Source organism: Xenopus laevis, chromosome 9_10L (assembly GCF_017654675.1).
Source record: "Xenopus laevis strain J_2021 chromosome 9_10L, Xenopus_laevis_v10.1, whole genome shotgun sequence".
Lineage (NCBI taxonomy): Eukaryota > Metazoa > Chordata > Amphibia > Anura > Pipidae > Xenopus > Xenopus laevis.
In genome coordinates, this window is record NC_054387.1 from 124009851 (window position 1) to 124026974 (window position 17124).

Below are 17124 nucleotides of genomic sequence, written 5' to 3' on the forward strand. Positions count from 1 at the left end.
GGCAGATCTTTGTAAGTGCAGTAAAGCAGAATCACTGGGGCAGATCTCTGTAAGTGCAGTAAAGCAGAATCACTGGGACAGATCTCTGTAAGTGCAGTAAAGCAGAATCACTGGGACAGATCTCTGTAAGTGCAGTAAAGCAGAATCACTGGGGCAGATCTCTGTAAGTTCAGTAAAGCAGAATCACTGGGACAGATCTCTATAAGTGCAGTAAAGCAGAATCACTGGGGCAGATCTCTGTAAGTGCAGTAAAGCAGAATCACTGGGACAGATCTCTGTAAGTTCAGTAAAGCAGAATCACTGGGACAGATCTCTGTAAGTGCAGTAAAGCAGAATCACTGGGGCAGATCTCTGTAAGTGCAGTAAAGCAGAATCACTGGGACAGATCTCTGTAAGTTCAGTAAAGCAGAATCACTGGGACAGATCTCTGTAAGTGCAGTAAAGCAGAATCACTGGGGCAGATCTCTGTAAGTGCAGTAAAGCAGAATCACTGGGCAGATCTCTGTAAGTGCAGTAAAGCAGAATCACTGGGGCAGATCTCTGTAAGTGCAGTAAAGCAGAATCACTGGGGCAGATCTCTGTAAGTGCAGTAAAGCAGAATCACTGGGGCAGATCTCTGTAAGTGCAGTAAAGCAGAATCATTGAGGCTAATTTTGTCAATGCAGTAAAGTGAAACACTGAGGGCTAATCTTTTGTCAGTGGTGATAAAGTTCTATTTTGCTGTCATTGGTACAATCTGCTGGAGAGTGTAAAACAGAGAGAGGAACCAAATGCAGATGTTGGGAGCTAAAAAGTCACTTTCTGTCCAACTTCCCTTAAACGTGTGTGAAACGAGGTTCTCTTCCTGGCAGGGCAGTTATTCACAGAGCAATCGGTCTGGCAGCGTCAGCTTTTCTATCTGCTGCTACTTGCACAGAAACCAATACTAATATTCATTATTATCATCTCTATTTAAAGGCAATTGATGACATAGGTTTAATATGACCCACTTGCAGCTCATATTCTTAAAGGTGTATTTCTATTTCCTCTTCCTGTCCCCCTTTGTATCCTTCCCTCCTGCTCTTCCTGCCTCTCCCATGTCTCGTCGCCACCTACAGGACAGAGCGGTTTGGGGAAATCCACCCTAGTGAACACACTTTTCAAGTCCAAAGTGATTCGGAAATCTCCCGACGCCGCCATACCCAAAACGGTGGAACTGAACGCAGTCAGCCAAGGTGGGTTTGCTACCGAGTACCTGTAAATAGTTAATATGTTTTACTGTTGCTATGGGCAACAATAGTCCCAGGAAGACCCGTGATTATTAAAGCTCCACATAGTTGCACATTGCTTGTGAGTAAACAACTGTCCTGGGCACTGATCACTGTTTCCCCTGCCATGTTCTGCTGCAGTGGTCGAGGAGAGGGGCATGGAGATGAGACTCACTGTTATCGACACACCGGGATTCGGAGACCAGATCAACAATCAGAACTGGTAAGTGTGAAACATCTGTATTGAGTGGAAGCTGCCATATTGCATGCCTTGTTTTGTGATATTTTATAAAGCTTCTCCACCTAGTGGTAAAAATAGGAATGCTTTATGGTAGAATCCTGCATCAGGTCGGTACTCGCAGAATACCTGCAAAGTGGTCGGGTTTTGGGCAAAAAGTCCCAATTCCTTGGCCATTAAGGCAGTCCACGGGTAACCCTGCTGGGTACCCAACAAAGGTGCGGGCTTGATCCCACCCACCCTTGTGGTTCTTCCAGTTTTTCAATTTTTTTGGGAAGATTCAGCACCGGAGTTATATCACCATGACACAACGTCTGGGCAAACATGACGTCACTTCCGGGCAAATGTGATATCACTTCCAGACACGTGACTCCACTTCCGGGCAAATGTGATGTCACTTCCGGGCAAATGTGATATCACTTCCAGACACGTGATGCCACTTCCGGGCAAATGTGATGTCACTTCCTTAAATTAAACACTGAGTTCTCCGCACTGCCTTAGGTCGCTATGAATGCATTTAATCCTCTTCCGGGTTACAGCTTTCCCAACATCAATCGATTATTACATATAGTTAGAGGAGAGCACTCCAAGGTAGCAATATGCTGTGAATATATGTGAATATATTTATTCAGGACTGCTGCACAACATATTTCGGGTATTACATGCTCTTTTTTTTTTTAAAACGGTATGTAAGACCCAAAACGTGACATCACTTCCTGTATCCCCTGGGTCAGAAGGTTAGTTGGCCTATTGCGGGTGGGGTTGGGAACATGCGGGTAAAATTGCAAGGTCGGGTACGAGCTTCAAAAAAATAGACACGCGCATGACTCTACTCTATGGCAACTCTGTTCTTTAGGGGGTATTATTAATGTTGGACCCCCCTTTTCTCTCTCCTTGTGCCCTAGCTGGGACCCCATCATTAAGTACATACACGAACAGTACGAGAAATACCTGAGGGAGGAGATTCTCATCAATCGCAAGCGTCGCATCCCTGACTCTCGGATTCACAGCTGTATCTACTTCATCCCCCCCACGGGTCACTGGTGAGTGCCTGTCCATCATCTCTCTCTCTTCCTACCAATGGTAATGGCAGCTATTCTGCATATGTGTATATAATGGTGGGAGCTGCCAAGCTGCTTACAGCATTCTCAATATTCCGATTAGCACCACCTTGTGGCCACAAATACACTGCACTGATCCATTGAAGAGAATGTGTAGATGATAGACACAAGCTCATTACAGTGACTCAATTTTCCCTTCCAGGCTGAGACCTTTGGACTTGGAGTTTATGAAGCGGTTGGGCCGGATTGTGAACGTGGTGCCGGTGATCGCTAAAGCTGATACTCTCACCTTGGAAGAGAGGGAGGAATTCAAACAGAGGGTAGGTACACTGTATGTATCAGACAGGGCCACCATCAGTAATCATGGGGCCCCCGTACTACTAAGCTAGCAGGGCTCTCCCCTTGAGGGGACCCTTATTACTAACCCACTGGGCCTCTTGTGATTAGAGTCCCATCAACAAGCAAAATAGGGTCCCAATGGCAAAAAATTCCTTTTGATTCGCAACTGCTCCTCGTTCTACCTCGGCAACTGCCCAATTACAATATATACTGACCCCATATGACCACCTTACGCATTTCATACCCTTCGGTACTTAATCATAGGCACCAGAGGGTATGAAACGTGTAAGGTGGGTCATATGGGGTCAGCATGTACTGTTCTTAATATGCTAACTTATAAAAAAAAAATTATAACTAGCAGTTCATAGGTTATTTTGCTAAATGGATACTTGAGGGTGCACTGGGAGCTGGGGTGGGATCCTGGAACTGCATTGCCTTGTGTGGACTGGCAAATAAGACTCCCCCCTCACTATTACTTTTTTTCTTCACTCCCCAATTATGCCAAATCCCACCCACTCCCACACAAACCACCCCCCTTTCACTACTGGCCAATCAGTCTCTTCTATCTCGGTGCCTCTTACTGTAGTACCCACATGATGGTGGCCGTTGCACCCACAAGATGGTGCCCCTAGCACCCGTGCCATATACACTCAAGCACTTCAGGTGCAAGTGAGGCCCCTCCCAGTCAGACCCAGCAATAGGTTAGCCAGTCACCTTCTGTCTGCTCAATTCTGATTGGATAGAATCACATCAGAGTCCATGGGCCCTTCCAATTTTCCCCACACCATCCAATTCTACTTTGTGTGTCCCTAAGACCAGGTTTGCCCAACTCGAAATTAGCATATTAAATATAGTATAGTTTGGGGTCACCCCGGTGTGATACATTTATTAATGCATTAGAACTGAAAGCAATTTTGCCCCCTGCAGATACGGAAGGACCTACAGACTCACGGTATCAGCGTGTACCCACAGCCAGAACTGGATGAAGACTCGGCGGAGGCGTTAATGAATGACAAAATACGGGTAAGGGAGTCTTTCATTGGCAAATACCTTATCTCACCACTAATGTACATATACCACCCAGGCCGTACATCACTGAAGCCTCATGTACCATTCCCTCCCTCCCCCAGGAGAAGATTCCATTCGCTGTGGTGGGAACAGATGAGGAGCATCAGGTAAACGGCAGAAAAGTCTTCGGCCGAAAGACCAAGTGGGGAATCATAGAAGGTGAGAAAAAAACGGTGAAAGCTCAGACATTGAGTGGTGCAGACTCACATAGAACTGTAAGCAGCCCACACATGCAGCATGTGTATATACAGAACGTGGCTGCTGCTACTTCATATACTCCACTCCCTCCTTGTCCATTAGCTGCTCCCCAGCTTCCCTCGTTCATACTTACAAAAAACAACAGTGGGGGCGCGGTGTCTGTTATCCATTATGCCGGCAGGTCAGAGTAGGTGCAGGCGTTGACAGAGACTTCCCAGCTGGCAGTTTACTACAGAAAGTGTTACCTTCTCCCACGCACGGAACCTCCTAATATTGCCTAATTTATCCATCCTTCATTCTGTCGTACTGCTTTGCACCATCAGCAGGTTTTTTTTCTTTGGGGTGTTGGCTCTGTTCATTGGGTTTATCTTTTCGTCACGATAGAGGTGTGGTCCCTATATAGACACCATGGGAAATAACACTTGCGCCATGAGGCAAACAAAGAACACAGAACTGGACCCTGGTCACACAGCGCCTAATAGACAAGCAGTTTGTTTTCCCACTAAAAGCCATGCTCTGTGTATTGTGCTGCCATACTGATGCTTCACAAGCGGCAAAGTTAAAGGGATTTGTGCAGCCAAATGAAACAGGTTGTAGTGGTTGATTGGTTCCCTATAAACCATTAAAACCTTAACTATAGTTCATATGGGGATACAGGGTCAATTCCACGTATAATACCCCAGAACACAGGGCAGATAAATACAGTGCCAATTCCATGTATAATACCCCAGAACACATGGCAGATAAATACAGTGCCAATTCCATGTATAATACCCCAGAACACATGGCAGATAAATACAGTGCCAATTCCATGTATAATACCCCAGAACACATGGCAGATAAATACAGTGCCAATTCCATGTATAATACCCCAGAACACACAGCAGATAAATACAGTGCCAATTCCATGTATAATACCCAGCCATACGGCAGATAATAAGTGGCAGATAAATACAGTGCCAATTCCATGTATAATACCCCAGAACACATGGCAGATAAATACAGTGCCAATTCCATGTATAATACCCCAGAACATACGGCAGATAAATACAGTGCCAATTCCATGTATAATACCCCAGAACACACGGCAGATAAATACTGTGCCAATTCCATGTATAATACCCCAGAACATATGGCAGATAAATACAGTGCCAATTCCATGTATAATACCCCAGAACACACGGCAGATAAATACAGTGCCAATTCCATGTATAATACCCCAGAACACTCGGTAGATAAATAGAGTGCCAATCCCATGTTTAATACCCCAGAACACATGGTAGATAAATACAGTGACAATCCCATGTTTAATACCCCAGAACACACGGCAGATAAATACAGTGCCAATTCCATGTATAATACCCAGAACACATGGCAGATAAATACAGTGCCAATTCCATGTATAATACCCAGAACACATGGCAGATAATACAGTGCCAATTCCATGTATAATACCCAGAACACACGGCAGATAAATACAGTGCCAATTCCATGTATAATACCCAGAACACATGGCAGATAAATACAGTGCCAATTCCATGTATAATACCCCAGAACATGTGGCAGGATAAATACAGTGCCAATTCCATGTATAATACCCAGAACACATGGCAGATAAATACAGTGCCAATTCCATGTATAATACCCCAGAACATGTGGCAGGATAAATACAGTGCCAATTCCATGTATAATACCCCAGAACACATGGCAGATAAATACACTGCCAATTCCATGTATAATACCCCAGAACACATGGCAGATAAATACAGTGCCAATTCCATGTATAATACCCCAGAACACATGGCAGATAAATACAGTGCCAATTCCATGTATAATACCCCAGAACATATGGCAGATAAATACAGTGCCAATTCCATGTATAATACCCCAGAACATATGGCAGATAAATACAGTGCCAATTCCATGTATAATACCCCAGAACACACGGCAGATAAATACAGTGCCAATTCCATGTATAAAACCCCAGAACACTCGGTAGATAAATAGAGTGCCAATCCCATGTTTAATACCCCAGAACACATGGTAGATAAATACAGTGACAATCCCATGTTTAATACCCCAGAACACACGGCAGATAAATACAGTGCCAATTCCATGTATAATACCCAGAACACATGGCAGATAAATACAGTGCCAATTCCATGTATAATACCCCAGAACACATGGCAGATAAATACAGTGCCAATTCCATGTATAATACCCAGAACACACGGCAGATAAATACAGTGCCAATTCCATGTATAATACCCAGAACACATGGCAGATAAATACAGTGCCAATTCCATGTATAATACCCCAGAACATGTGGCAGGATAAATACAGTGCCAATTCCATGTATAATACCCCAGAACATATGGCAGATAAATACAGTGCCAATTCCATGTATAATACCCCAGAACACACGGCAGATAAATACAATGCCAATTCCATGTATAATACCCCAGAACACACGGTAGATAAATAGAGTGCCAATCCCATGTTTAATACCCCAGAACACATGGTAGATAAATACAGTGACAATCCCATGTTTAATACCCCAGAACACACGGCAGATAAATACAGTGCCAATTCCATGTATAATACCCAGAACACATGGCAGATAAATACAGTGCCAATTCCATGTATAATACCCCAGAACACATGGCAGATAAATACAGTGCCAATTCCATGTATAATACCCAGAACACACGGCAGATAAATACAGTGCCAATTCCATGTATAATACCCCAGAACATGTGGCAGGATAAATACAGTGCCAATTCCATGTATAATACCCCAGAACACATGGCAGATAAATACAGTGCCAATTCCATGTATAATACCCCAGAACACATGGCAGATAAATACAGTGCCAATTCCATGTATAATACCCCAGAACACACGGCAGATAAATACAGTGCCAATTCCATGTATAATACCCAGAACACATGGCAGATAAATACAGTGCCAATTCCATGTATAATACCCCAGAACACATGGCAGATAAATACAGTGCCAATTCCATGTATAATACCCAGAACACACGGCAGATAAATACAGTGCCAATTCCATGTATAATACCCCAGAACATGTGGCAGGATAAATACAGTGCCAATTCCATGTATAATACCCCAGAACACATGGCAGATAAATACAGTGCCAATTCCATGTATAATACCCCAGAACACATGGCAGATAAATACAGTGCCAATTCCATGTATAATACCCCAGAACACACGGCAGATAAATACAGTGCCAATTCCATGTATAATACCCCAGAACACATGGCAGATAAATACAGTGCCAATTCCATGTATAATACCCCAGAACACGTGGTAGATAAATACAGTGCCAATTCCATGTATAATACCCCAGAACATATGGCAGATAAATACAGTGCCAATTCCATGTATAATACCCCAGAACACATGGCAGATAAATACAGTGCCAATTCCATGTATAATACCCCAGAACACATGGTAGATAAATACAGTGCCAATTCCATGTATAATACCCCAGAACATATGGCAGATAAATACAGTGCCAATTCCATGTATAATACCCCAGAACACACGGCAGATAAATACAGTGCCAATTCCATGTATAATACCCCAGAACACTCGGTAGATAAATAGAGTGCCAATCCCATGTTTAATACCCCAGAACACATGGTAGATAAATACAGTGACAATCCCATGTTTAATACCCCAGAACACACGGCAGATAAATACAGTGCCAATTCCATGTATAATACCCAGAACACATGGCAGATAAATACAGTGCCAATTCCATGTATAATACCCCAGAACACATGGCAGATAAATACAGTGCCAATTCCATGTATAATACCCAGAACACACGGCAGATAAATACAGTGCCAATTCCATGTATAATACCCCAGAACATGTGGCAGGATAAATACAGTGCCAATTCCATGTATAATACCCCAGAACACATGGCAGATAAATACAGTGCCAATTCCATGTATAATACCCCAGAACACACGGCAGATAAATACAGTGCCAATTCCATGTATAATACCCAGAACACATGGCAGATAAATACAGTGCCAATTCCTTGTATAATACCCCAGAACACATGGCAGATAAATACAGTGCCAATTCCATGTATAATACCCAGAACACACGGCAGATAAATACAGTGCCAATTCCATGTATAATACCCCAGAACATGTGGCAGGATAAATACAGTGCCAATTCCATGTATAATACCCCAGAACACATGGCAGATAAATACAGTGCCAATTCCATGTATAATACCCCAGAACACACGGCAGATAAATACAGTGCCAATTCCATGTATAATACCCCAGAACACACGGCAGATAAATACAGTGCCAATTCCATGTATAATACCCCAGAACACATGGCAGATAAATACAGTGCCAATTCCATGTATAATACCCCAGAACACGTGGTAGATAAATACAGTGCCAATTCCATGTATAATACCCCAGAACACGTGGTAGATAAATACAGTGCCAATTCCATGTATAATACCCCAGAACACGTGGTAGATAAATACAGTGCCAATTCCATGTATAATACCCCAGAACACGTGGTAGATAAATACAGTGCCAATTCCATGTATAATACCCCAGAACACGTGGTAGATAAATACAGTGCCAATTCCATGTATAATACCCCAGAACATATGGCAGATAAATACAGTACCAATTCCATGTATAATACCCCAGAACACGTGGTAGATAAAAACAGTGCCAATCCCATGTTTAATACCCCAGAACCCAGTGCCAATATAGTGGGAAGGATTGGCCTCCCCAAGCCTTCATTAGAATAAGCCTAGGTGCAGGTACCATAATATCATTCATCATATTGTACATGAGTCAGTGGCACACCACAGTGTTATTTTACCATTAGGTGCATATGATCCTGCCTTTCCAGCCAAAGGAGGGAAGATATATTTTGCAGAGGACTGATGTCTCATTCTCTTTTCTTTCCAGTTGAGAACACAGCGCATTGTGAATTTGCCAACCTTCGGGATCTGCTCATCCGGTGAGTCCCCCATGGCTCTCCTATTAGAGCACAGTAATTAATAGTGATCAAAGCAGAAAATAGCATTTTAAATGGGGAATTTGGCAGCACTTTAGCTGCAGTGCCAGATACAGCCAGAGAGGGAGCACTGCTTTTTAAAGAGATGCCTAAGGTAGATGCCTTTTCTGTGCCCTGTAGAAGCTCTCTCAGAAGGAATGTGGTTAGTGCAGAGAATGTGGCTTTTGTGCTACACACAGAGGGAGGTTCACTATAACCATTTCCTTTTGTTTTCTATCCCTGCGCAGATCCAACCTGCAGGACCTTAAAGACATAACCCACAACATCCACTATGAAACCTACAGGGTCAGCAGGCTGAACGAGAAATTCCAGCCATCGCAGACAAAAGAGCTGGGGGTTTTGTGAGCTCTCTCCCAGGATCTTGACACCAACAATGTGCCTCCAGAATGAATTATTATAGTCCAGCCAATATGAAACCAGCTGAGCACCTGGCCTCTCCTACAGGGAAATCAATCCTTTTCCACTTTATCAAGAAACAGACTTGATCCCAGTCCATCGCATTGGTCAGAGCATTTACTGAATGCAGCCTGTCTGTCCATGGGCAAAGAAACCTGGTGCACATCTATCTCAAAGGGAAACACATTCTACTGCCTATTCATGCCAGAGGTCCTGATAGATAAATCTACTTCCTATCTACATCTACGTGCAAACAAATCTATCTCACACAGAAAATCCATTGTGCATCTATCTCAGATGGCCAGGCATATCAATCTACCCACCCATCTGTCCTACATTTAAACAACTCTACTGCCAATGTGACCTCCACATTATGACATTTATTGCCTATCTAGCCTACATAGAACAAAATCTATTGCCCATCCTGTGCACAAACATGTATATCTATTCCACTGCCTAACTGTTTTTCAGACCAACAGACATACTGCCTAATTGTTCTACAGAAAAACTGATCTACTGCCTTTCTATCTCAAGGGCAAAGTCTATCAAACTTATAGACTTCAGGTTCAGCGTGAAGGTCAGATTTGGGGAGAAAGACTATTGTTTTTCCTAGATGCACTTGAAAGCCCAGCTTGAAGGCTCTCTCTCACCAAGATACATCTAAAAGGCTATCTTAAAAGCTAATTAGGGTAAGATTTGAGGCATCTGAAAGCCCAGCTTGAAGGCCAATTTAGGAGCTAATTTGGGGAGAGTGTCTATTCGATCTCTCTCTCCTAGATACATGCAAAAGGCTAGCTTAAAAGCTAGTTAGGATAAGATTTGAGCCCAGCTTGAAGTCAAATTAAGGTGAGATTTGAGGAGAATACTTATTTTTTTTCTCTCCCCTAGATACATGTAAAAGGCTGTCTTAAAAGCTAGTCGGGGTAAGATTTGAGTCCAGCTTGAAGGCCCAATTAAGTTGAGCTTTGTGGAGAATGCCTATTCTCTCTCTCCCCTAAATACATGTAAAAGACTAACGTAACAGCTAGTAAGAGTAAGATTTGAGCCCAGCTTGAAGGCCAATTAAGGTGACATCTGTGGATAATGCTTATTCTATCTCCTAGATACATCTGAAAGTCTAGCTCTAAGGACAATTACGGTGAGATTTAGGGGCAAAACCTATTTTTGTCCTAGATACCCATGAAAGCCCAGCTTGAAGGCCACTTAGTGTAAGATTTGGGGAGAATGTCTGTTTGCTCTCCTAGATACCCCTGAAAGCCAAGCTTGAAGGCTAGTTAGGGTGAGATTTTGAGCGAATACCTATATCTCCTAGATACCAATCAGAACCCAGCTAAAGGCCAATTAAGGTGATATTTTGGAAGAATGTCTATTTGTTCTCCTAAAAACCATTGAAAGCACAACTGGAAGGCGAGATTAGCGGTTGAATGTCTATTTACTATCCAAGATACCCCTGAAAGTTAAGCTTGATGGTCAATTATGTGAGACTTGGGGTGAATTTGCTGTCCCAGATATTCTTGGAGCTTCTTCTATGGCTGGATGACTGGTACACCGATGTTTTTCTGTATATGTCACCTATTCTTGAGCTAAGGGGGTCCATAAATAAAGATTGTTCTTCCAAGTGAGGCTTGAACCGAACTGTTTGACTACAACTCTCCAGATTTTTTTTCCTATCAAATCCCCCTGTTTCCTTCACCAGCCAAATTCACACACTATGGGGCAGTATTGTTCATCCAATTTAGGGTAAATCCTGATTACATCAATATCCCTGTTGGCCTACAGCACTGCAGAATATTGTACAGGTACTAGTTTTTTAAATGGAATTTGTATTTTTTATCAACAATTAATGCCCGTGACTAAGCAGCGGCCTATGACCAGCAGGCAAGCCAGATTTGGTTCTGGAACCCCCCAGCGGGATGATAGAAAGACGGAGACTGACGGTTTATTGGATGGAATGAGAGACTAATAGGAAGAAGAAGAGGAAGATGTTTATATATAATATTATGTCACAGATATGTGTACCAATGTATTTACAGAATAATGCACGCTCTCACCTGCGTTTCCTATCTATACTCTATCGGGTCCATGTTTTATCAAAGTTTTTGTTTTTGTATAACTTTGGTGTTTCAGCGTCTGGAATCCTCCATAAATAAACGCCTTTCAGACCTGACACTGCGTGATTTGTGTTTCTTTGCAACAGCCTGTGGAGGCGCAGTCTTCCCCGAGCCAAAGGGGACAGTAGGGGGCCCCAAAATAAACAGGTCAGTTAAAGCTGGCTTCTGCTAAAATGATTTAAGAGCCGGAACCACCAGGGCAGGGAGTGGAAACATTCCCCCTAATAATTTAACCTTTTACTTCTCCTTTAAAATGGCTGATGAAAGGGGAAGTAGATAAGAATGGAAATTACTGTAAATATTAGAGGACATTTATTATTCCGCCTGTAGTTTTGGTTTGGTGGGTGCAGGGAGCTGAGCACAGAGAGATGGATGGGGTGCCGTGAACATTTTCAGTACACATGCGTGTGAAAAATAAAGTGAAAAACTGCCGTAACCTTCCTACTTCTGTAACACCATATGGATCTGACTAACACAATGTCTGTGCAGATGCTCTGCCTACTGTCAGCACATAGGGGCCGTATGATAAATGTGCTGCTAATGAATTGTGTCCATTTAATGATACCAGCAGCATACTGCTTTAGTGAGGTCATGGGTAATGTATCTCTGTTCATTAGGCAGGGAATAAAGGCATTCTTCTGGCTTAGATCTGTGATATCTCTCTGTAAAGACCATGAGCAAACGTTGGGGGCTGTTCCTGCAGAATTGTGCTTAGTACAGGGGAATACCTATGCTGCCATAGTTTTATGGTATCTCTGTACAGACTATGAGCAAACTTTGGGGGCTGTTCCTGCAGAATTGTGCTTAGTACAGGGAATACCTATGCTGCCATAGTTTTATGGGATCTCTCTGTACAGACTATGAGCAAACTTAGGGACTGTTCCTGCTGAATTGTGCTTAGTACAGGGGAATACCTATGCTGCCATAGTTTTATGGTATCTCTCTGTACAGACTATGAGCAAACTTTGGGGACAGTTCCTGCAGAATTGTGCTTAGTACAGGGGAATACCTATGCTGCCATAGTTTTATGGTATTTCTCTGTTCAAACTATGAGTAAACTTAGGAGACTGTTCCTGCAGAATTGTGCTTAGTACAGAGGAATACCTATGCTGCCATAGTTTTATGGTATTTCTCTGTTCAAACTATGAGTAAACTTAGGAGACTGTTCCTGCAGAATTGTGCTTAGTACAGGGGAATACCTATGCTGCCATAGTTTTATGGGATCTCTCTGTACAGACTATGAGCAAACTTAGAGGGAGGTTCCTGCTGAATACCTGTGTTGCCATGTATGGTGTGGGAGAGCATAAATGATTAGGAGTGTAAGCTTTCATAGTGCTTGCTTTAGCAACAGAACAGAATTCTATAAATCTGATCTCTAAGATGTTATTACTAGTGCATTCTACTTTATATTACTGCAGAGTTATTCAACTTAAAATGTAAGTCCAGTAAATATTAACACTGGATCATTTTGCATTATATTCAGTAGGACCTCTCTGTCCCCCCGGTAATTGAATCCAAATTCCCCAATATTACACCTAGGTACTATTCTATATTCCCCTGGGCTGCTCTTTTATCAGGGGCAAAGTAGAACTTAGGGCTTCTCCATTGCATAGATCTATGTGGGCCACACACTTATGCAATCGAGGATTGCAGGTTGACAGAGATTTGATCAATAGAAGGAGCCATTGTTCAGCAAAGCTAACAAATCAAGGGGAAAAAGCATGGTACAGTCCAAGGTGATTTCTGGGAAGTTTTTGACCACACCCCTGGAAAGCTATGGGCTGTTAACCATGACCACAACTCCAGCTTCATCTGAGCTTGTGTATTAACAGGAGACTCCTGGGCCTCCAGGTGCTCACTATAGTTCCTTGGCTCCCATTAAAGGAGTGTCTAGGTTCCCATGGGTCAAGGTGATCCATGGTTCAAGTTAGAGAAGCCTCCAGGTTCTCACTGCAGTTCCTCTGGCTTTCAGTTGCCCTATGTAGTTCTTCAGGTCCCATAGTGGGAACCTCCAGGTTGTCAGATGCCCACTGTAGTCCCTTGGTTCCCGTTAGAGAAGTCTCTAAGTTCCCCTGTAGTTCATCTTGCTTTCAGGTGCTGCCTGTAGTTCCTAGGGCTTTTAGGTGCCCATTGTAGTTCCTCAGTTCCCATTGTGAAAGCCTCCAGGTGCCCATTGTAGGTCTTTGAGCACCGTTAGGATTGCATTCAGTTGCACCCTTTGTTAGAAGATCTATTATCCAGAAACTCATTATCTAGATAAAGCTCTGAATTACAATAGTGCCAATGATTAATAATTAGACGGCACTTTATTATTTATTCATGTACATAACAGATCCCATACCTGTAAAATTCAACTTCAGCTTTTACATTTACATACAGCGTATGTTCTGTCTGACTATATCTATCTATCTACCATCTATCTATCTATCTATCTATCTATCATCTATCTATCATCGCTCTATCATCTATCATATATCTTTCTATCTATCATATATATTTCTATCTATCATCTATCTATCATCGCTCTATCATATATCTTTCTATCTATCATATATCTTTCTATCTATCATCTATCTATCATCGCTTTATCATCTATCATCTATATATCATATATCTATCTATCGTTTATCTATCATCTGCTACCAATTTATCTATCATGTATCTATCTTCTATCAATCATCTATCTGTCATATATCATCTATCTATCTATCATATATCTATCTATCATCTATCTATCTTCTATCAATTTATCTATCATGTATCTATCTTCTATCAATCATCTATTTATCATATATCATCTATCTATCATCTTTCTAGCTATCTATATTCTGTCGATCTATCTTTTATTGATCTATTTATCTATATCTATCTACTATTGATCTATCATATTTCTATCATCTATCTATTAGTATGTAGTACCATCTATCTCTTTGTAAATGACACTAGTTGCTGACTCTCTGGTCAGTATTGAAATTAAGGTGACAGTTGGCTGATGCCAGGCTATGGAAACAGTTGCTGAATTGTTTGAGTAGCCACTGGTGACTGGCAAACACACAGTTGGTTGGGAATGGTGGGGCACGCCTTGGTATTTCACAGTGTTTACTTTGCTCCCTTTAATGATTAACAATTATTGTCAGTTTCCTGGAACCTTGGCAGAGAGTGACTGCTACTCTTGTGTGCAATACTCTAATGGTCGGCTCACCTACAGCATCCTCATTCCCCAGTAAGGAAACATGTTAATGGAGTATTCGTTTTGTCCCATGCAGCTATAAAAAACAGAGATAGGAGCACCCTGAACAACCATTTTATGATAATTATACCTGAAGGAAAGCCACCCAAAATATGGCCACTTAACTCACCTGACCCATGTGACTGACAGACTATCCAATTGGATCTAGCGGGTGGTTCCGACAGGCGATTCTGACATCCTACTTAAAGGCTCAGTATGAACTTGCACGGTGAAGTATTTAACTCACTGGCCAATCTCCAGGTGCTTTTGATCCTAGAGCTCGGCCACAAGATATACCATATATACTCGAGTATAAGCCGAGTTTTTCAGCCCCCAAAATATGCTGAAAAACGCTACCTCGGCTTATACTCGGGTCAATCGCAAAAACGGTCACCAACGTCTAAGAATAGTCGCCGGCGCCTAAGAATAGTCGCCGTCGCCTAAGAATAGTCGCCGGCGTCCAAGAATAGTCTCCAAGAATATTCGCCGGCGTCCAAGAATGGTTGCCGGCATCCAAAAACAAGATGCCGGCACCTCCAATGGGAGCAGAAACCCTCAATTTTTTGATTGAAACTTACCAGAAGCTGCTGCATTTCTCACCCTCGGCTTATACTCGAGTCAATAAGCTTTCCCAGTTTTTGGAGGTAAAATTAGGTACCTCGGCTTATACTCGGGACGGCTTATACTCGAGTATATACGGTAGGTGCCCAAGACAAGGACACCAGATCAACCCCCATAATCCCCCTCCAAATGCTGCTGCCAGAGACATATAGAGATTTAGACCACCTCATCTACCATATAAATGTGTAGATCACCAGTTACCAACTGATGGCCCTTTACATGAATGGGAAGCATCATGGGTATTGGGTCTGGGGCAACTCACCAATGCTAAGTGGGAATTTGCTGGTAATGGCACCCTAACAGGGCTACTGTACAATTCCAAAAGTACAACAACCCTATCCAATAAACTCCCTAAATCCCAGCTTTGTTGACATTCCATAGTCTTCCATAGGCCAAACATATTTTGAGATTTAGTTGTCAATTCATTCTTGGGATATCCTATAAGAGATGCAGGTAGATTTATAGATATGAGCGTGGGTTCAGTTTTAGCCAGAACTCCCTCTCTATTAATTATGGACATAAATCTGCAAATTGGGCACATATCAACATACATCATCATGAACCGGCCAGGTCACACTGAAAACTCTTTCAGGAATTTGACCCCAGGTGGGGCAGGAAATGTTTGAAGAATTTGCAAAGGGACTGGCAGGGATATATATGGATTAAAGGGCAAGTGAATGCCCATAAAAACGTACATAAAAGCACAGCTGTAAACTGACAGCCCAAGTATGCATGTGCATTAGCAGTTAATATCTATGTTTCACTTTACAGCATGGGCACTCTTTGTTAAATTACAACTACCAGAACTCTATAAAGTGTTATTGTTGCCTTCTTACCCTACTGTCACCATCTTTCCCTCCTGTCACCATCTTTTCTTACTGTCACCATCTTGTCCTACTATTGGCAACTTGTTCTTCTGTCTTCATCTTGTCCTAGTGTGTCAACATCTTGTACTACTGTTGGCAACTTGATCTTCTCTTTCCATCTTGTCCTACTGTCACCATCTTGTTCTACTGGTACTAACTTGTCCTATTGTTGCCTACTGTTTCCATCATCTGTGACCACCTTGCCCTATGCAACCACCCTCAGTAGGTGTCTGGAGGTCTGGAGTACTTCAGCGACATCTAAAGGCCCACAAGGTTAAGCAGCTCTAATATAAAGTGTTACTGTCACCATTTTGTTCTACAAATGCCATCTTGCCTTAGAGTCACCATCTTGTTCTACACTCTCCATCTTACCCTACTGACACCATCTTGTATTGTCCTACTGTCACCATCTTCCTAACTGTTACCATCTTGCCCTAATGATGCCATCTTGCCCTACTGACTCCATCTTCTCACTACATTTTGAACTAGCCATCTTATCCTCCTTTCTCCACCCTAATGTTGCTATCTTACTCTACTATTGCTCTATGGTGCTATCTAGCCCTACTGCCACAATGTTATCCTACTGTCTTCCTCCAGCAGTGGTTGTCAGACATTTTTTAGTCCAGGCTGGAGGTCCGATTCTTGGTCACGGACCCC

General features: G+C 42.5%; 1 protein-coding gene across 2 annotated transcripts in view; it reads left to right on the forward strand.

The window, feature by feature from the left end:
- Positions 1–11807, forward strand: part of septin12.L (septin 12 L homeolog) — an 87599-nt gene extending 75792 nt beyond the window's left edge. For both annotated transcript variants that reach the window (XM_018236683.2, XM_018236684.2), the window contains 8 exons: positions 1098–1214; positions 1389–1470; positions 2391–2528; positions 2749–2866; positions 3813–3908; positions 4016–4112; positions 9136–9187; positions 9472–11807. In XM_018236683.2, coding sequence (XP_018092172.1) covers positions 1098–1214; positions 1389–1470; positions 2391–2528; positions 2749–2866; positions 3813–3908; positions 4016–4112; positions 9136–9187; positions 9472–9589 — 818 coding nt within the window. In that variant the 3' untranslated portion in view covers positions 9590–11807. The remainder of the gene's footprint in view (positions 1–1097; positions 1215–1388; positions 1471–2390; positions 2529–2748; positions 2867–3812; positions 3909–4015; positions 4113–9135; positions 9188–9471) is intronic.
- The last annotated feature ends 5317 nt before the right edge of the window (positions 11808–17124 follow it).